The sequence below is a fragment of the Antrostomus carolinensis genome, unplaced genomic scaffold (genome assembly GCF_000700745.2).
Source record: "Antrostomus carolinensis isolate BGI_N321 unplaced genomic scaffold, ASM70074v2 scaffold25345, whole genome shotgun sequence".
NCBI lineage: Eukaryota > Metazoa > Chordata > Aves > Caprimulgiformes > Caprimulgidae > Antrostomus > Antrostomus carolinensis.
In genome coordinates this window covers 3,353-24,098 of record NW_010317415.1, presented here as the reverse complement: position 1 = coordinate 24,098, position 20,746 = coordinate 3,353, and the positions used below count along the sequence as shown (strand labels likewise).

Genomic DNA, 20,746 nt, shown 5'->3' with positions numbered 1-20,746 from the left:
GGGTATGTTGTTCTCTGAAATGTAAAGCCTCCCACATGCAAAGTTTATAGTATGCCAAGTTTAAGATTTTTGGTATTTGGAGATTAAAATCAGCTGTGGTGTTAAACCTGTTACAGGGTCTCCAGAAGTTGCGATAACAGGCCAAGTTCTGGAAAACTTGCCCCCCATTGGAGTCTTCTGGGATATTGAAAACTGTTCAGTTCCCACCGGCCGTTCAGCTGTAGCAGTTGTACAGAGGATTCGTGAAAAGTTTTTTAAAGGTCACAGAGAAGCAGAATTCATCTGTGTGTGTGATATAAGTAAAGAAAATAAGGAAGTTATTCAAGAGCTAAACAACTGCCAGGTATCAAAACAGCATCTACTTGGTGTTCTTGCTTGAGAATTTGTGTACTCTGAGTGTGCTGGTGGTGATTCCTGTTCACTAGAGCTTTGTGTTAGCTTCTGTGGCTTTTAGTGCATGAGCTTAAAATTAGTTTATGGGTGGGGTCTTTAATGCTTACAATTAGATTATGGGTCAGGGTGTTTAATGCTGAAGTTTCCTGGTCTGATATTTTTTAAAACTGAAACTGCATTCCATTACATGTAGATTACTGTTTTAGCTTTAGTTTTAGTGTTCACAGAGAGTTTTTATTTCATCCAGTAATAAGCAGTGGTAGGATTTCTAATGTTATTCTTCAAATCTGTGACTAAATCATTAACCTAAAAGAGCTATGATTCTCTGAACTTAACTTTTGGTTTACTTCTGTTAGTGAATACCATGCTGATTACTGAGTACACATATAAATTAGTGGTATTGATTTGGGCACCTTTACCACTACGTATTTTTCCATCAATACCTTTTGTTTCTTGGTTGTTTTGTTTTTGTTTTTTTTTTACTTTTTGTGCAGGTTTTTAAGTCAGAAATTCCCTTCCTACCCCCTAAATTGCAGATATGATAACAGATTGACAGTGTATCTCCTTATGTGAGGTAAAATGCATTGATAGTGAGTGCTTGCTAGGTTAGTCACCCCTTTATCTCAAATGAGGGTTTATGGAATGTTTTTGGTAGCAGCATATACTCTCAGAGAATGCAAAGCATGTAAATTGTGATCTTTAACACAGAACAACAGAAGTCATCCCTAAGCCACTGCTGAACAACAAGAGTTGAAGCTTAGTGCTCGTAAGAACAATTTGTGATCCATACATGGTGTATTTAATGTATTTGTGCATTAATTTATCTGTCTAACAGAAGCATGTGAAAGCTTCTGTTCCTGCTATTTTTTAAAAAAACTAAACTTAAGCAAACATAGTTCACATTCAAACTCTTCTTTAGAGTGTGTTTTTATATTTCCACAGGTGACTGTTGCACACATCAATGCTACAGCAAAGAATGCTGCTGATGACAAACTCAGACAGAGTCTTAGGAGATTTGCTGATACACACACCGCACCTGCCACTGTGGTTCTTGTGTCAAGTAAGTGTTTGTGGTACTCACCTACAGCACATAATTCAGTTCCTCTCTTCATTGGTGCTTTTGCATATGGTGCTATTCTGCTTTCCAAGGCTTGTGTTAAGAATCAGCTTTAACTGAATTGCTCAAGGATTCTTAATGATATCAGTGGCAATAAGGGAAAAATAGGGACAGTAAGCTGAGAACTTGGCTTAGTTAAATCGGCATTGGAATCTGATGTCTCGTTGAGTGTCAGTAGGTATGTGTATAAATACTGTCTAAAGTTAGACAGCTTCAGCAAGAAGCTAATAAATAAAACTTGTTGAATCTTCCTTATGATAATCTTTCAGAAGGTTTTGAGCAAGATGTATTTGATTTGGTTTTTATTCTTGCAGCAGCACACTATACAGTTAAAAATATGCAAGACACTCGACTATTTAATTGCTGTGTGTTGCCTTGGGCTTCTCCCTAAAGCTAAGCAAATGTTTCTTACAGAAGTATGCAGCACCAGTCAAAGGCCCTGCTGATAAATTTGTAGATGTTGCTATTAAAAAGTTGCTTGTCTGTGAGACTGAGTGCTAACTGCTGATTTAAATTATGTCTGAGAAGCCTTGTAGCTGTTGGTGCTCTTTCATTGGAAATTTTCAGTGATAAATAGAAATGGTCAGGTCTGTGTGGGTTTGTTTGGGGTTTTTTTGCTTTTTCATGTGTTTTCATGTTCATTTTAATTCTTCCCCCAGCGGATGTAAACTTTGCTTTGGAACTCAGTGACCTGAGACATCGACATGGTTTTCGGATAATTTTGGTACATAAAAACCAAGCTTCAGAAGCACTCTTGCATCATGCCCATGAACTTATTTGTTTTGAAGAATTTATTTCAGACTTGCCACCAAGGTTACCGCTGAAAATGCCGGTGAGGTTTTTAATTCTTAATGCAACAGAAATTTCAAAGTGTCAACCTCCTTTTTTTCCTCTATTTTCCTAATTTAAGAGGAGAGCAGGCTCAAGTTGTGTGTGGGTTGATTTTTTGGGGGTTTTTTTTTGGAGATGGAAGTTTAAAGATCTACCTTGGTATGAGAGTTTTCCAAACAAACTGAATGCTGCAAAAAGAGCATTACATGGGGGTGGGGGGCAGAAATGTGGAGCATGTGTCACTAGAATCAATGCAAAAATACTGATTTTGAACAAGAGGTGTTCTGACACAATCAAATTAAAATCTTACTCCCTTTAAACAGGCATGCCATACACTATTATATGTTTATAATCTGCCAACAAACAGAGACAGCAAAAGTGTCAGTAATAGACTCAGGCGTTTGTCGGACAACTGTGGAGGGAAGGTGCTGAGCATTTCTGGAAGCAGTGCAATTCTCCGGTTTTTAAATCAAGAAAGTGCTGAACGGGCTCGGAAGCGAATGGAAAATGAAGATGTTTTTGGTAACAGAATTGTAGTGTCTTTTACTCCCAAAAACAAAGAACTTAATGAAACAAAAAGCTCCAGCTTTGTGGGAACTGAAAAGGTGAAGTCTCCCAAAAAAATTAACAAGAACACAAAGCTGTGCCTCCTCAACAAAGACTCAAGTGAGTCTTCTGGTACCAAAGGCTCTGCTGGGAGAGGATTCCAGATTCATGGGTCTATCATCAAACCCACAAATGTTAAAAGTTTACAGGTATTGTTCCACCCTGTTTAATATTCTTGCTGTTCTTCATATTCTCAGGATTGCTTCTGTTAAAGCTTTATCTTTAGCTTGTCAGTCCCATTTAATGGATAACTGTAATGTATAGTGACATTCCCAAAAAAGAGCTGCATTCATTTGCTTGTAAAGCAGACAATGAATTTGAGGGTAGTTTTTCCTCATCCCTGCACCTTTTTCTCAGTTTGGAAATACTCCTGGTACTTACTGAGTCTTGAATCCTAGGCCAGTGTTGACTTTTGTGTTAGTGTTGAGTATAACATACAGAGCGATCCACTTCTAGTTTTAAGGAAAGCTAGGGTAGATCTACAGTGTAGCAAAAATATTTCTACTGACTGACAGTTTGCTATTTTTTGTCACAGAAAATAAAATATTCCTGGTTATGAAGTGCCAATGAAAATACTGTTAAAGAAAAATTTGTCAGTTATCTAGGTTTCTATCAGAAGGAAAGCCTCTGGCAAGGAATGTCTGGTGCTTGTATGCTGACCTTTTTTCTGTTTCATGTAGGAGCTATGCCGCCTTGAATCGAAGACCATCAGTAGAAATATTGAAAACCAGCAAGAACATTTAAGAGAACAAATTCCTTCTCCTCAGAGTAACTCTAATGCAGCAATTCCTGTGTCCCTGGCAACCAAAAAAATTGTAATGGGAGAATCATCCTGTAAAAGTAGTCAGAAGTATGTTTGAAAATAAAGATGTCGGGTAGCTACAATTTCTTTAATGTGAATTCTGCATTCTAATGTGTTTTTTTTCTTGCATATATTTTTAAATAGAAAAGAGACCTCCGCTTCCAGGAGCGTTACCAATTCCCCTGTAGATAAAAAAGATAAAGATGAAACTGTATTTCAAGTCAGCTATCCCTCTGCTTTCAGTAAGTTGACGGTCTCGAGACAACTCAGTCCTTTACTCATGTCCCAGAGTTGCTGGTCATCTCGGTAAGTGTCTGTTTTATTTGGGAGGTGAAGTGAGACTTCACAAATACATACAGTGATTATTGACAGTTGCACAGGGAGTTGTGTGTGCTAAACACATGAATACACTGATTTAGGTGGAGTCAAAAGGAAACTGTGATGGTGCTGCATAACAGCTAACAGAGGGTGGATCATCTCAGAGGTCTTTTCCAACCAGGCAATTCTATGATTCTCTAAGAGGAAGCAAACTCTCTTAGAAACTTACTGTGTAGCAATTGTTTCCTGCAAAAATTGTCTTTAAAGATTCTAAAAAATCTTCAGAGGCATCATAGACATCTTACTCCTTAATTTCAGTGCCTTTGACATCCCCAGTAGCAATTTATCCAGGCCCGTTAAATTCTTGTAGACTTAAATATCTGGCCTTTGCCAATTACTAAAATCATGTGAGTGAGTTTGACTTTTAAAATATGTTAATTAAGATAGTAGAAGACTTAGTGTCAAATATATTATTAAATTGGGAGACTTTGAAACATATAAATTATTTCATTTCTTCTCATAGGAAATATTTGTCTTGTTGTGATGTTTTCTTGTGGTGAAACTTGTTTTGCCTGCACACACATGTATTAAGAAATTACCTTCTAAGTGCTGTATTTGTGCATTTGACCTGTGTCTATTTTCTGATTAATTTTGAGGTGCATAAATATCAGAATTGTGCAACAGCTACTTTAGCTCATGAATGTTTTTATTTTACTCAGGAGTATGTCTCCAAACCTCTCAAACAGATCATCACCGCTCACATTTAATGTAGTAAATCATACCAGTGGTACAACAGACTGCCCTGATCCTTTTGCAAATGGTGCAGACGTTCAGATCAGCAATATAGATTACAGATTGTCCAGAAAAGAGTTGCAGCAAAATTTGCAAGACATTTTCTCAAGACATGGCAAGGTAAAGGCTAAAATAACTTAATAAAGTCTGTTTTTTAAATCTTCCTGATTATGTATTTATGGACATGTTTGTCTGTGTTTAAGTGAGTAGGAATGGGAAGCTATCTGAACATGACTTTTAAACTTTGTTAAAAGGAGGTATTGTGTTTTTCCTGTAAAAAGACCAGATCCTCACTTGCACAAAGTTCTGAATTTGTATGTGGTCTTCATAGATCTGGTATGCCCAAGTTTTGTATATAGTATTCTTAGAACATGACTTATTAGTTATGCAGGGAAGAGGCTTCGGCTTTAGCTGCATAACCTTTTTAAGCTGTAAAGCTGAATTCCTAATGTCACCTTAAAAATCAGAGTGAAAATTCAGTTTCTGTTTTGAGTTGGAAATGATCAAAAACAGACATGGAGGGTGTGAATCAGTAAAAAGCAACTATGCAAGGTGAGGTCACTTCTGCAGCAATCCTGTTTCTGCCTGATCTGTGGCTGACATTGTTCTGGCATAATCTTCCACATGGGAAGATGATGCTTGTGTTAAAGGACTGTCATGGTCCATTGCACTCTGTTCTTGTTTACATTCTCCTGTTGGCCATGGTTCATTGTCCTTTGTTCCCTTTTGCATTGTATTAGACTCTTGGCCAAAGGAAGACTGTTACTCTCATGTTGACTTGCCTTGCGTTACTATTTTGTGATAAATGTATAAGGTGTTTTCTTCCTTTCAGGTAAAAAGTGTAGAGCTCAGTCCTCATACAGACTACCAGCTGAAGGCTATAGTTCAGATGGAAAATCTGCAAGAAGCAATCAGTGCTGTCAACACTCTTCACAGATACAAAATCGGTGGTAAAAGAATCCAGGTCTCTTTAGCAACAGGAGCTGCTAGTAAATCTCTCTCCCTACTTAGGTAATAAGCACTTTGGCATCTTGTTAATTGTTCTAGCATGTATTTAGTAGCTGAGAGATGATTTAAAACACTGAGCAAAGGAATGATAGGGAAATAAAGTAAAATCTATCTTATGACCTGATGAATATGCTAAATACAACTAGGCTAGTTTTCAGTTCAGCATTTTTACACTGCTTATATTTTAAGTTGCATCTGAAGAGACTAGATCTCTGTTTAATAGTGTTTAATAGCTGCACCACTACTCTTTCATAACACTGATATACCTCCATAACTTGGTTTGTGCATCTGAGTTAAGATTACTCTTGGCATCTTTACTTCTTTCCTCCAAGCAAGCACATACAAATTGTCTCTCTGAGGATGGGATGCACAGTTTAAATGCTCTTGGTGTTTCTTTGATCTCCATTTTCTATATGGAATATAATAGAACTAGTTTGCTGATGCTAGTGAGAATACAAGTATTTTCTGTTTCAATTTTTTCCTTACTGAAAGAAAGCATTAGGAAAAAAGTTGTCTTCATTTTTTTTCATTGAAAGCTCCAGTGAAAACAATGCTTGGAGTGTCGAGTATTCTACAATTATGCACTACTTGCCATTGTATAGTTTACAACTTTATTTCCTTCTTGCCTTTTAGTTTGTGCCTGTTCAAAGTTCTTAGTGTAATGACCAGGCTGGGAACTTCTAGTGCTGCATTTTATAGATGATCAAAATCTTACCACTACCTATGAAAGATGCAGCTCCTTCAGAGACGTTACCTAGATGAGCAGAAATGTTACTGCTTGCACTCACCTGATCTGAAGTGTCAACTTCTGTAGTGTTGGGATGGAAAGGAATGCTGATTGTCCTCTTATGTTTATATTGCATAAACTGCATCTGTAAATATCACGCCCATTTGGGATGAAGACTGCCTCTTTCTAATACTAACAGATTAATTTTGTACTAATGTTACAAAACTTCTTTCATAGCTCAGAAGCGATGTCCATTCTGCAGGATGCACCTGCTTGTTGTCTGCCTGTATTCAAATTCACAGAAATCTATGAAAAAAAGTAAGTTCTCAGGTGTTATTTTTTTCTCTAATACTTCTAAAAAGAATCTGATCTTGTGTGATTGTTTATAGTGAAATACAGAAAGTAACAGAATGGAGCGTTATGGGTTTCTTGTCGTTAGATGTTGCAGCATGTTAACTATCCAGTGGCAGTGACTGTAATACTGGCCTTTCTTAGAGGGTTATACTTTCAGTATTTTAATTCATTTTTCTCCATTGGGATGAATAGTTAAATAACATTTTGCATAGATTAGTTTTGAGCATATTCCTGTTCATTAGACAAAAAAGGCAGATTACTGCATCCTCTAACTGCATTTATAATGTGTATTTATTTCATATTTTTCTTTTAGATTTGGGCATAAGGTACTTGTGTCAGACTTATATAAACTAACGGATACTGTGGCAATCCGTGACCAAGGAGGTGGGCGGCTGGTGTGCCTTTTACCCAGCAGTCAAGCCCGGCAGAGTCCACTGGGATCTTCACAGTCCCATGATGGTTCATCAGCAAACTGCAGTCCTATAATATTTGAAGAGTTGGAATATCACGAGCCTGTTTGTAAGCAGCATTGCCTGAATAAAGACTTTATGTAAGCTGTGTATAAAATACTATAAAATCTTACAAAATATTTGAACAGAATTTAATACTTACAGGTATATTAAAGCTGAGGTATATATGTTCATATAATATTCCCAGTCACTGTTTGTATGTGTACAAGAATAAGTCAGGCAGAAAATATTGAGATGGCACAGTGGATTTTCTAAGCAGTTCTTGTGGATAAGTCTGTTCAGGTAAGATTATTGTGTTCTAGCACAGCTACCAAGAATGAGTGCCTCCTGAGCAGAAGCTGCAACATACACTACCTTCTTCTGCTTATATAGGAAGGTTATACATACTAGAGACTTCTATTAGCTTTGATTTTATTACATAATTATAGCTGGAACTGATCATTCTCCTTTGCCCTCCAGCTACATTTAGTAAGTGATTCATAATGGGTTGAAGATTTCCTGAAGCTATATATTAAGTTTTTTTTAAAAACAGCAGACAGGTTGTGCTACTAGAGTAATTATTAGGTGTTCACTGTTAACTGCCAGGTATGTACTGCTGAAACTTAATTTGAAAATTTTAATCTAATGATAATAAAAATGTGGTCTTTGAAATGTGGCTTGTCTTCTGGAAATTTGCTGTAGCTGTATTAATTTTTGTGAAGAAGAAAAGATGAGAGTTGGTTGCGACTGTCCATAGTGATATTGTCAGCTAGTAGCAGTGTATCACATGCATATGGTATGTTTGCTGTGGGTGTGTGTGTGAGCACAGGCATACTATACTAATGCTGTGTGTAGAATGAGCATATGAAATTCAACCTTTTGTTTTTTACAGTGAGCATGAGTTTGATCCAGATTCTTACAGAATTCCTTTTGTGATTTTGTCTCTGAAGACATTTGCTCCCCAAGTTCACAGTCTTCTACAGACACATGAGGGTACTGTGCCTTTGCTAAGGTAAAGGATTTTAATTTAGGCTTTTAGTATAAGGGCTGATAGGTTAAAGATTTTAAACTTTATTGATGGCTGTTGTAATGCTCTGAAACAACCTGTTGTATAAAAACTCTAGTTCTTATATAAGGTGATATATTTTATAGCAAATAAATGCTTATGAAATTATTACTTTTTTAATTCTTGTTGAGCAAAAAAATAAAAACCACACTTATTTAAAATGTGTTTTATGAAGACTTCTGTAATGTGTTAGTAAGCTGTAACCTCTTGCTCAGGAAGTGTCTCAAAATAATGATATTTTTAGGACAATGTTATAGTAGTATTTTAGTGTATAATGAAAGCTTTTTTTCTTCCAAAGTTTTCCTGATTGTTATATGTCAGAGTTCAATGATCTTGAAATGGTGCCAGAAGGCCAGGGTGGTGTTCCTTTAGAACATCTAATTACCTGTGTTCCTGGAGTTAACATTGCCACTGCACAAAATGGCATTAAAGTTATTAAATGGATACATAATAAACCACCACCTCCTACTACAGGTAAATATTTCTATTTAAAATCTTTCCTCTGAACTAGTCTTTCTGCTAAAAAAATGAGTAGCATAAAGTAAACATCTCGTGTAATTGTTAAACTTTTTTTGAAGAGAGACTTTTTCTTGAATTTGTTTTTCTTTTTCCTCTCCTGTGCTCTAGCCTGTGTCATAAATAAAGTGTAGTGTTTGGAAGAATATTAGTGTAAAGTTCAGTAATATGATTTTATTTCTTTTGTAGATCCTTGGCTTCTACGTTCTAAGAGCCCTGTAGGTAATCCACAACTTATTCAGTTCAGTAGAGAAGTGATAGATCTACTTAAAAGCCAACCATCCTGTGTCATACCTGTCAGTAAATTCATCCCAACATACCATCATCACTTTGCAAAACAATGCCGTGTGTCTGACTACGGGTATTCTAAATTAATGGAGCTGCTAGAAGCGGTGCCTCATGTACTTCAAGTGAGTTATATGGCACTGTTCTTTTTAACTTGGGGAATTGTACATGTGTATTCAACTGTCTGAATTACTGGTTGGTATTGTATAATATATGCTATGCAATTACCTTGTCCACCTGGAAAGAGATGGTTAACTGAACCTTGGAGTGTAGTTGTCATCTTTTTGAGATGTTGTTCCTGTTTTGTTGTCTTTATTTTCCCCACCATTCTAAAACAACTCCCAGGGGAAATTAACTCTTTAGGTTTTTTTAATCTAAGCCTCTGGAATAAAGTTCGAAGCTGTTTCTAGCCTGTGGCTAGTGCTTTGGTAAAAGGTTTTAATTGTGCTGTTTATCATAAGAACACAGCCAGTGCTGAGTGCTTGTAAGTTAGGCTGTGATATGTAGCTTGTAACTTGAAGGATTTCTGTCTGAAATGAGTCATTGTTACAAAAAAGAAACGCTATGGTCACGTTAGCTTACTACTTTGAACACCAGTTGGTTGTAGAATTTTAAAATAACCAATACAAATATGCAGCAATTGCAACAGCATTCATGGAGGAAGCATTTCATAATTCCTTTGACATATACCTTAGTACAGAAACTGTATGGCTTTGAGACTTCCTTTCCAAACACTGTATCTATTATATCCTTTATTTCTAGCCTACCTATACTAGAATGGCTTCTTAATATCTAGTAAAACAATATACTGAGGATGCTAGTGATCAAATTGTTTTCTTTCAGATTCTTGGTATGGGTTCCAAACGCTTGTTAACTCTAACACACAGAGCTCAAGTGAAGCGCTTTACTCAAGACTTACTGAAGCTTCTCAAATCCCAGGCCAGTAAGCAAGTTATTGTGAGGGAATTCTTACAGGCTTATCACTGGTAAGTTATCTTTAATGAAACAAGAACTGTGCAGGGCATGTCTATCAAGAGTGGTTTTAAAACCTAGTGCAAGAGGAGGAGTCAGCACTTTAAATCTTAGTACAAAACTGTGGCAACTATATTGCCTCTTCATTGTGATGTGAAAGTTCAAACTTCTAATGAAAAAAAAAAAGTAAAAAGCTCTCTGTCAGACTTTACTGCTTCCTTTAGTCTAGGTTCTTTTAACTTTATTGGGATTTGAAATGGGTTATTGTATTTCATTAGTTCCATTTGAAGCCATGACTGCAAGGTTAGTTTTAAGAAAGCAGGTCATGGCACATCAGCATGAACAATAAAGAGAAAATCTATTATTAGGCTTTCTTTAGAGGGGAATATAAAATAAACTGTCAATAGATACTCTTACTACTTTAACTTGGTCTAGCAGTGGTGCAAAAATAGGAGGAGTGTTGCCTGTCTTGCTGTTGCTGGGAAGAACATTCTGTTCTAGCATGGCAAAAAGTAGATTTTTTTAAATTCTTTTTTAAAAAGAACCAATAATGATGCTTTCTATAATACGAAGATAGAAAGTAATACTTTGTATTGGTCTGTCTGAGGTGGAGTTAATTTTCCCCATAGCAGCCCTCGTAGTTTTGTGTTTTACATTAGTAGCTAGAAAGGTGTTGATAACACACCAGTGTTCTGGTGACTGCTGAGCAGCGCTCGCACAGCATCAGGGCTGGCTCTCTAATGTTTCCAGTTGGCTGGGGGTGGGAAGGATCTTGGGAGGGGTCAGAGCCAGGGCAGCTGACCCAAACTGACCAAAGGGATATTCCGTACCATATGACAAACTTGGTCTAGCAGTGGTGCAAAAATAGGAGGAGTGTTGCCTGTCTTGCTGTTGCTGGGAAGAACATTCTGTTCTAGCATGGCAAAAAGTAGATTTTTTTAAATTCTTTTTTAAAAAGAACCAATAATGATGCTTTCTATAATACGAAGATAGAAAGTAATACTTTGTATTGGTCTGTCTGAGGTGGAGTTAATTTTCCCCATAGCAGCCCTCGTAGTTTTGTGTTTTACATTAGTAGCTAGAAAGGTGTTGATAACACACCAGTGTTCTGGTGACTGCTGAGCAGCGCTCGCACAGCATCAGGGCTGGCTCTCTAATGTTTCCAGTTGGCTGGGGGTGGGAAGGATCTTGGGAGGGGTCAGAGCCAGGGCAGCTGACCCAAACTGACCAAAGGGATATTCCGTACCATATGACATCTGCTCAGAAATAAAAGCAAGGAGAATGGATGGTGGGGGGCATTCTTTATTTATGTTTGTCCTCTGGAGCAACTGCTGCGCATACTGAAGCCCTGCTTCCTGGGAAATGACCATTGTCTGCTGATGGGAAGTAGAGAGTAAATATTTTGTTCTTCTTTTGTTTCCACACATGCAGCTTTTGCTTTGTGTTTCTATTAAACTCCCTTTCTCTTGGCCCATGAGTTCTTTCTTCTTTTTTTTTTTCCCCATCCTGCTGAGGAGGGGTGTGATAGAGCAGCTTGGTGGGCACCTGGTGTTCAGCCAAGGTCAACCTACCACATAGTGTGCTTTGAGGGAACCATAGCATCTTAGTGTTATGTACGTGTTATGTACCTTTGCGTGTCTGCTTATTGCACTGCATGTGCCAACAGCTCCTTTTTGGGAATGCACACTTCTACTTAGATTTCCACCACTGACAAAAATACATTATTGGTTGTTTCTGATTCTACTAAATGTACATCTCCATTGTAGTCAGCTCTGGCAGTTTCTTGAGTAAGAATATATGTGAAGTGTTCTTGCTTCTGAGGGGTTCTTGTTGGGGAGAGCTAGGAGAATAAAACACCTTTTACTATATTGCATAGTATTGTGAACCTTAATATGGTGTTTTCCAGGGTATGGTCTCTCCCTTCTCTTAAGACCTAATCTTGTTTGAGAAGAGCATATGTCTAACTGCTCAGCAAATACAGATTGTTAATCGTGTAGCCATATAGAGTTGTATAACCTAATTACATTTTCTTAAAACTTATCACCTGAGCTTGAAAAATATTACTTCATATTATCACCTACCACGACTAGTTTGAGGCATCTGCTGGTTGGTATATACATTCTTTCTTCCAGTGTCATGTGAACCATCAGTGTAACTCTTATTTTTCTGGTTAGAATGGATAGATAATATGAGTTAAGAATATTTTTGCCCTTTGTTTCACATGCTAGTAGTATTGCCAATATGATTTTTTAATTATTATTTATTTATTTATTTATTTTAGGATTTGAGGCTTACTATTTCAGCTTACACTTTTTTGGCCTACACGGTATGCATTAATATTTGTATTATCCAATTTTCTAAAATTTTCTGAAATTTCAGGTGTTTCTCTAAGGACTGGGATGTTACTGAGTACGGAGTGTGTGAACTGGCTGATATTATATCAGAAATTCCAGATACAACCATCTGTTTGTCACAGCAAGACAATGAAATGGTAATTTGTATTCCCAAAAGAGGTATGTACATTTAGATATATTTTTTTTTACTGTCACTAAAGAAATTGTTCTTTGCCTATTTTAAAAATGTACCAACGAAAGTATGTAGGAGTGACTTCAGTGTTTCAGTCTGCATAACTAAGTTATGACCTTTTAGCAAATAAAGAATTTGTCATTCTAGGAACACTTATAATGGAACAGACAGGAAAGCAGGTGGCAAGACATATAAAACAATGTTTCTATTTTTGCATGTAGTTAAACTTTCTGTGGAATGATTAAAGTATGGGTTGTTTCCTCACAGCAAAAATACCAATGTCTTTGGCTATTTAATATTTTCTAAAGTGCTTATCACCTGATTATTTTGGATTTTAGACATGTAAGCTTAGTAAAGGTCTTCAGTGCTAGAAGAAAATAGCATATTCATGTGATATGCAGTTAAGCTGAAAATCAATCACCGTGTTTTCTTTTTATGTTCTGTTGCATTTTATAAGTGCGTTGGTACATAGCTCTTGCTTTGTTTTTTAATTTTAGAACGTACACAAGAAGAAATTGAAAGAACCAAACAATTTTCTAAAGAGGTAGTAGACTTACTGCGCCATCAACCTCATTTTCGAATGCCCTTCAATAAATTTATTCCATCTTATCACCACCACTTTGGTCGTCAGTGCAAACTTGCTTACTACGGTTTTACAAAACTACTTGAACTCTTTGAAGCCATACCAGATGTCTTACAAGTAAGTTCTAAAATCCTAAGCTCTAAAAAAGGTTAATAACTATTTAATTTCCTATTTTGTTGTAGTTCAGAAATTACATGGTTTTACTTGCTATATAGATACCTTTTTCAGGTAGCTGAGCCCTACTACTTAGCAAATGAATGCCTGCAAGCACTGAATCGCAGTTACAAATTACACTTTTTAAATCCAGACTAGGTAAATCACTTCAACAACATGTAACTTCTCACTTTTAGGTATTAGAATGTGGGGAGGAGAAGATTCTCACACTCACAGAGGTGGAACAAGTCAAAGCAGTTGCTGCCCAGTTCGTTAAACTGCTGAGATCTCAGAAAGACAACTGCCTTATGATGACTGATTTACTGACAGAGTACAGTAAAACATTTGGATACGCACTGCGTCTTCATGACTATGACGTTAGCTCAGTTCCAGCTTTAATGCAAAAGCTTTGCCATGTTGTAAAGGTAAACTTTTATCTTTGTAGTTTATCCCCCTAAAAGGTATGCAATATTGTGTTAAGGAATTTCCTGTCTCAAATTGCAGGTCTGTGTGCTTAATGTTGTACTCTAGAAACAATATTTCATTAAGTCAGGGGGGTGGAGGGGAGCTGAAATTCCAAAGGTGTTTTAAATATAGCTTCTATATTCCTATGATGATGTCCCTATTTTTTTTGTAACTTTTCAACTTTCTCTGGGAAAACTCATGGTTGTTTAGCAAATAACAAGTAGAAAATTGTGTTATAGTACTTTATTTTAACAATACAAATTTATTTTTTCCCCACTTCTAACTGTATCTATAGGTCAGTGTAAAAGAAAGGTTACATCTACATGGACATACTGGCTTAGTTGCTCTAATTCTGTTAATTTAGTGACTGGTTTTCAGGCTGGAGCTCAGTCAGATCTAGCTGGCTTGGAACAAAGTATAAAATAATGTTTACCATGTGGACAGAAACTACTACACAGCTTTTGCATATTTAAAGTAAATTTTTTTCCATGTGGTAAGTTTCTTCATCCTGTGTGGTTTTGACTAGGGAACTATCAGGTGCTGGCATGTAATATCAGATACATCTGTGCTCAAACAAACCCCAGCTACTCAACTTATTTATAAATTAATCTCTTCCCTGTCCCTAACTTCATTCACAATTCTTTCTAGGTTGTTGACACAGAATCTGGCAAGCAAATTCAGCTGATAAATAGAAAATCTCTGCGAACTCTGACTGCCCAGTTGCTGGTCTTGTTGATGTCCTGGGATGGAACATCCTTTCTTTCTGTTGAGCAGCTTAAACAGCATTATGAAACAATCCATAGTACTCCGCTTAATCCGTGTGAATACGGATTTATGACCTTAACTGAACTCCTGAAGAGTCTGCCTTACTTGGTTGAGGTATGTAAGCTTTTTTCCTTCCTGATGCTTTTCACACTTTGAAAAGACATTGTGACTAGAGGATACAGAAGCCTGTGCTACAGTTCTTTCTCATTTTCTTTTTCTAATAGGTTTTTACCAATGGTGCAGCAGAAGAATATGTGAAGCTTACAAATCTGTATATGTTTGCAAAGAATGTAAGGTCCTTACTTCACACTTACCATTATCAGCAGATTTTTCTTCATGAGTTTCCAGTAGCATATAGCAAATACACAGGAGAAGTGCTGCAACCTAAAGCATATGGATGCAATAATTTAGAAGAGCTCTTGGGAACAATTCCACAGGTGTGAAGAACTGTTTTGCACAACTACACTGAGATTTCTGCATGGACTAAAAATAGTAACATAACTGTAGTTTCTGTTAGTTGGTGTGAATTACTGGAATAATTACCTTCTCCAATGAGGCTTATACCAGTTGTACTTTTAATAGATTATGGGAAATCTGGACTGTGTAATAAGAAAAAGAAAGGGATTTTTTTACATGTTTTGGTCAAATTTTGCTTAAGAACTGTTCCTGGTGAGGTCACAAACATCCTTGGCATCTTTATCAAGTGAGATTATTGATTTTTGTCTTGAGTGAATGAACAGCAGTACAGTACTGAAGTTTCATTTTGATCAGATAAAGGTAGATTATTTGTTTTAAGTGTGAAGAGTTGTGGGACCTTGTCAGAAGTGGAATTAGTAGAATTTTGCTGTGGCATCCTCTTGTTCTCCGCATGTTCTAAGTGCTCTTCCTTTCAGTAAGTTAATCTTTCTGGAGAGTAACAAAATGGAATTTGGCAACCCCATGTTTCAGCATATAGTTTTGTTAATATATAGTTAGTCTGCTTTCTAGCCCTGTAGTTTCTTTGTATTAAAGTAATTCATGCCAAAGCTTTTACTTGGGTAGTGTAGTACAAATTAGCAACGTGATTTAGTTTACTTTCAAAAATAACGTCAGTGCAAGGCTAGATGAAGGGCAGTGAGGCAACTGCTTTAGGTTTTGGGGTTAGTATATGCTGATGTTTATTTCTGCTTTTTTTTGTTTTGTTTTCTCTGTAGGTGGTCTGGATTAAAGGACATGGCCATAAGAGAATTGTGGTACTAAAGAATGATATGAAAAGTAAGCCATTTCAATTTTAAGCAGTGTCTTAGTTTCCTTTTTTCTTCTTTTAAGAGGTGACTTGAGTAAATGAACCCAATGAACTTGCCTTTTTGTAGCTCGTTTTAGCTCACCTAGTTTTCCCCCTGCTGATCATGTGGATGATCATGGAAATCAGCTTGCTGACAATAATGGACATATTATGGAGACCCCAGGACCCACTTCATCAATGGAACTAAGTCTAGGAACACCTAGCAATGGTAATGCAAAATTGATTTATGTAAGAAATTTATTATCTTAGGGGAAGTAAGCAGAGTAATTGAAGCAGCATGGGGAAAGCTGAACTTCTGTAGAAATGCTTTATGGCTCGAAAGCTGTTGAACTTGTCCCAAAATACATAGTTAGGCATGTGTCCTCTTGATGAGGGCATCTGTTGTCCTCAGCTGACAGTGTATATATTGCTGCTAGAGTACTGTTTACCATGGATTTTAGTGGAATTTTGAGTCTGTAAGCACAAAGCTAATGAGAAAAGATGGTCAGTAGCAGCTTTTGCTAGGAATGTCTCCTGTACTCTAAGAATATAGCATTATCTCTTTTGGTGGTGTTTCTATGTTGATTTTGTCATTACTTATTTGCAGATAAGGGCTATAACTCCTCTGTACTTCTCAGTCTCTTTTAAATAAAGCAGAAGAGTACAAATAGAAACCAATGGATCCAGCATATGATGCACTAAAAGGAACACAAATTTGAAGGCAGGATCTCCCTAATTCAGAATTCTCCCCTATGAATTCAACTTACTCAATGCTTTTCTTTTTACTGGGGACAGACTTTTTAGCAGGGCCTGTAGCGATAGGACAAGGGGTGATGGTTTTAAACTAAAAGAGGGGAGATTTAGACTAGATATAAGGAAGAAATTTTTTACAAGGAGCATGGTGAAACCCTGGCCCAGGTTTCCCAGAGAAGGTGGTAGAAGCCCCATCCCTGGAAACATTCAAGCCCAGGGTGGACGGGGCTTTGAACAACCTGATCTGGTTGAAGATATCCCTGCTCACTGCCGGGGGGGTGGACTAGATGACCTTTAAAGGTCCCTTCCAACCCAAACCAGTCTGTGTTTCTGTGAAATAATAGTGGCAGTCCTATTGGTATAAATCTGTCTCCAAATAAAAATAACTGGGAAATGGTAACCTCACAGTTCATATCTTGCTGTGTTCTCCAATTTGTTTACTACCTGCAGGATGGAGAACTTGTGGAATGGTTCTTGGTTTATTATTTCAGAAGTCCTGACTTGTCCCTTTTAATAAGGGCAAGTCACTTTCTTTTGATACTTTCAGCTTAATTTTCATATGTAAATGTGTGAGATGATACATAAATAGTTGATAGGATACTGACTGGTATGTCTGCATGGGAGTTGTCTGGTAACTGGCCCTTCTCTGTTAAAGACTGTTCCTTGTTCCTGTAGGACTTGTTTCCTCAGCTCTTCCTCTGTTACTCAAGTTTGTGATTTTACCATAGGGGTATGTTTACTCAGGCAAGCAGTATGTTGAACATACTATTGCTTTGTCTGCTGTATTGTAACTAGTTAAATGCTCTTGATCCAGCAAAGTAACTGTTGAATGAATCTGAGGTTAGTTAGCAGTAAATTAGTTTGATATTTGTATTTCAAATATGGTATAGTTCTCAAATCCTCAGCATCCCATCTGAAGACTTTACATTTACCAGATGAGATAATGACACCTTCCCAGCTTACAGATACTTTGAAAGATGTTTCCTTATTTTGTAGTTTCTAATCAAACTGAGCAAGAACTTCTTTGCCTCACAAATACATCTCCTGTTGACCTCTTGTGTGAGCCAGTTCCTTCCTGCCTACCATCCCCACAACTGAGACCTGATCCAGTGGTTCTTGAGTCTGCAGACCTCATTCAGTTTGAGGAACGCCCTGCACCTCTCTCTGGTAAGAGTTTGCTTACCTGTGTTGTATTAGTTATGGATGATAACTCATACAATTTGGAAAATAAGGCATCAAACAAATGGTTGATTATATAAAGTTATATTTAAATACATACACATATGTATATACATTGCACAACAGGATGTGCTGGAAATTCAGGTGGCTTCCATCAGAAACTCTTGAGTACTGACCATAAGTACCCTGCTGTGATTCCCTGGGGTGAATTCTATAGGGATTTTATCCACCACTAAAATTGCATTTTGCCAGCCCGTAGCATCCTTTTCGGCACAGTAATTTCATAGTGCTTTTCTGAGCACTGAGAGACTCAACATGTCAGAATTAAGTTAAACTTTCTAAATAATGCATGATGCAGACAGAGCCAGAAGCAAACATCGCATCAGCTGCAGAGGTGAACATGACACATCATCTGACTTCAAATCAGGCTGACAAGTTCTTTTAAAATATTTTATTACCTATTACAAGAGAAGTATTTCCTTTTTAAGAACAGAGCATCAATAAATTGAGTTGTCTTATTTATTTTAGAGATAATGATTTTAACAGAAGAAGAAAAACAAAGAATTGTTACCACAGCTCAAGAAAAATTGACCTCTGGTTCTGTAGTACCTAACACCACAGAGAATGCTTCAGTGTCTCCCTGTCAGTCCACTGAAACCCAGCTAAACAAGGAAGCAATGGACAGCCCAGTCAAAAAGCAACACAAAAACAAGGTGAAATTGGCAGCAAACTTTTCACTTGCACCTGTAACCAAGCTTTAACTCTTTCTTTTTAGTATGAAAGACAAATACCTATGGACTCTGCACAAAGTAAAGCTGTTTGCTAGCCCTTATGTATTTTAATGAAAGGCCTAGAAGAATTAATTTGTATTTAATGTATTCTGTGAAGATTTTGTTCCTTTTACACTGAACACAACTGTTAGCAGAGCAGACTTTTTTCTATTATTTTGAAAAAAATTCTGGCATTCGTTAAATTATTCTTAAATTTTACAGTTTTTCATAAATGTGTGTTCAGTAGAAGCAAAATATTAATTCAGTTAAAATGGAACAGATTTTTATTTTCTTTAAGCCTCCTCGTTAGTGCTGTAATCATACATGTAGCATATTGTATTCTATAGGCTGTTGCTTACTGGTATTGTTTAAGACAGTATTAATAAAATGCATGATCTGTCTTTCAAAAGCCTGTTGAGAAATTTAAACTTGCTGACTTGAAATGATAAGAGTGATGGATTTGATTGTACTCCAGAGGAGAAACTTGTTCTCTGACCTTTCAGATGACTTGTAACTGCATTGGAAATTCTTCTGTCTAAAGATGTCTGTAGAAGATTATGCAGATTTTTTGTAAAACTTCTTTTAAATGTTTTCTGTAGCTTTCAGTTCCATTTAGGAGCTTTCTAGGATGTTGATGCTTTAAGCTTCCCTTTTATATTTAGTTCCAGTCTGGCATGGATTTGGTTAAGGAAAAAGACAGTCTTGGTGTCATGAGTTTGATACAGACACACACATTTTATTGTGTCTAGAAATGAAGTTAGGAAGATTCTGATATTTCTGAAATATGCATTTAATGCATAAATTACAGATAATGGAGCAGGTCTTATTTAAAATGTTTCGTGATGGAAGGTATTGATGCTATTTCCACCTGTAAGGAAAGTTCTAACTACATGTGGAAATGCTAAGGTTGTTCTGCTTAACCTTGTTTTCTATTTTTAAGCATGTTCAGTAAATGGGGAGCTTATTCTTTGGTGTGTTGTCTTTTTAGCTGTGTCTGTTTTTATTCTAAAACTTACTCCTGGTGTTGGAAGCACTTTTCAATTTGTGGTGTCTTGTGTTGGCTTTTGAAAGGGCCAGCTTTGGAAGGAGAGGTTAAGTCAGTGGATGACCTTAACTCTAGTTAGCAGAGATGTCCAGTGTATGAGACTTTATACCCATTCTGGGTAACCATGGCATTTACAATGGGTTGTATTTGCCAGGCAGCAAATAAATTGCTTGTAGTATTGAAAGAACGTATACTAGAGGTTTTCCACTGGCCAACTGAATATTTTTTTAGGTGGATTCTATTGTAATATACAAGAGATGGAACATGGGCTCTAATTTCTCAGCCAGCAGCAGGAAATGCCACTGAATAATGGCTATAGACAGAATTTTACTAGTCAGATTTTGTTATAAAATCTTTTAAATTTAGGTGAGTATTACCAGTAGTGAACTTATAGCCATTGTGAATGCAGAGAAACACTTGGAAGTTTTTCTGAGCATTATGGCACAGTATTTTGAGTCCTTAGTGAATCTCTACAGACTTATTGCTATAGAAAGAAATTCAGAAGTAAGCTTTCTTGCAATGCTTTTAATGAATTAAATACAAGAACACCTGTTTTCACCTTAAGTTTGATAAGGTTAACATTGATCAGTCTAGATCTTTGTTTCAGAAGAGCATGCATTGGAGAAAAGACCAACATGAAATTTTATTTTCATGAGATGCAACTACAAGTCATCTGGAGTACTACAGAAAACCAGGTTTTTGCTTCAGAGGAAAAGACAGTGTTTGTCAAAGTGAGTGTGGTGGTTACACTATTTCTGGAGGTCAGCATATCTTTTTCTGGATTCACGTGTGATTCTGATGAAATTGCTGTTTGAAAGTACTAGAATAATACTTTTGAGAAGTTGTGTTCATAGTGTAACAAAATAGCTAATTGAATTGCAATATATTTTTTTATCCAAAGGGTTAAAAGAATGATGTGACTTACAGATATAAAAGCATTACAACCATGAAATTCTTTAATTTAACAATTAAATGTACTACTTTGGATTCATGTCTGTTTAAAAAAA

The 20,746-nt window shown here is 36.7% G+C and overlaps 1 protein-coding gene across 1 annotated transcript in view; it reads left to right on the top strand.

The window, feature by feature from the left end:
• Positions 1–19,104, top strand: part of MARF1 (meiosis regulator and mRNA stability factor 1) — a 24,157-nt gene extending 5,053 nt beyond the window's left edge. The window contains exons 4-26 of the mRNA XM_010168585.2: positions 117–343; positions 1,336–1,453; positions 2,170–2,342; positions 2,665–3,096; positions 3,628–3,797; positions 3,894–4,055; positions 4,787–4,979; positions 5,692–5,870; positions 6,832–6,912; positions 7,262–7,498; positions 8,290–8,409; positions 8,762–8,937; positions 9,169–9,389; positions 10,108–10,250; positions 12,616–12,749; positions 13,260–13,462; positions 13,696–13,923; positions 14,612–14,842; positions 14,953–15,165; positions 15,922–15,982; positions 16,081–16,221; positions 17,742–17,912; positions 18,453–19,104. Of these exons, the coding sequence (XP_010166887.1) occupies positions 117–343; positions 1,336–1,453; positions 2,170–2,342; positions 2,665–3,096; positions 3,628–3,797; positions 3,894–4,055; positions 4,787–4,979; positions 5,692–5,870; positions 6,832–6,912; positions 7,262–7,498; positions 8,290–8,409; positions 8,762–8,937; positions 9,169–9,389; positions 10,108–10,250; positions 12,616–12,749; positions 13,260–13,462; positions 13,696–13,923; positions 14,612–14,842; positions 14,953–15,165; positions 15,922–15,982; positions 16,081–16,221; positions 17,742–17,912; positions 18,453–18,685 (4,247 nt within the window). The 3' untranslated portion in view covers positions 18,686–19,104. The remainder of the gene's footprint in view (positions 1–116; positions 344–1,335; positions 1,454–2,169; positions 2,343–2,664; positions 3,097–3,627; positions 3,798–3,893; positions 4,056–4,786; positions 4,980–5,691; positions 5,871–6,831; positions 6,913–7,261; positions 7,499–8,289; positions 8,410–8,761; positions 8,938–9,168; positions 9,390–10,107; positions 10,251–12,615; positions 12,750–13,259; positions 13,463–13,695; positions 13,924–14,611; positions 14,843–14,952; positions 15,166–15,921; positions 15,983–16,080; positions 16,222–17,741; positions 17,913–18,452) is intronic.
• The last annotated feature ends 1,642 nt before the right edge of the window (positions 19,105–20,746 follow it).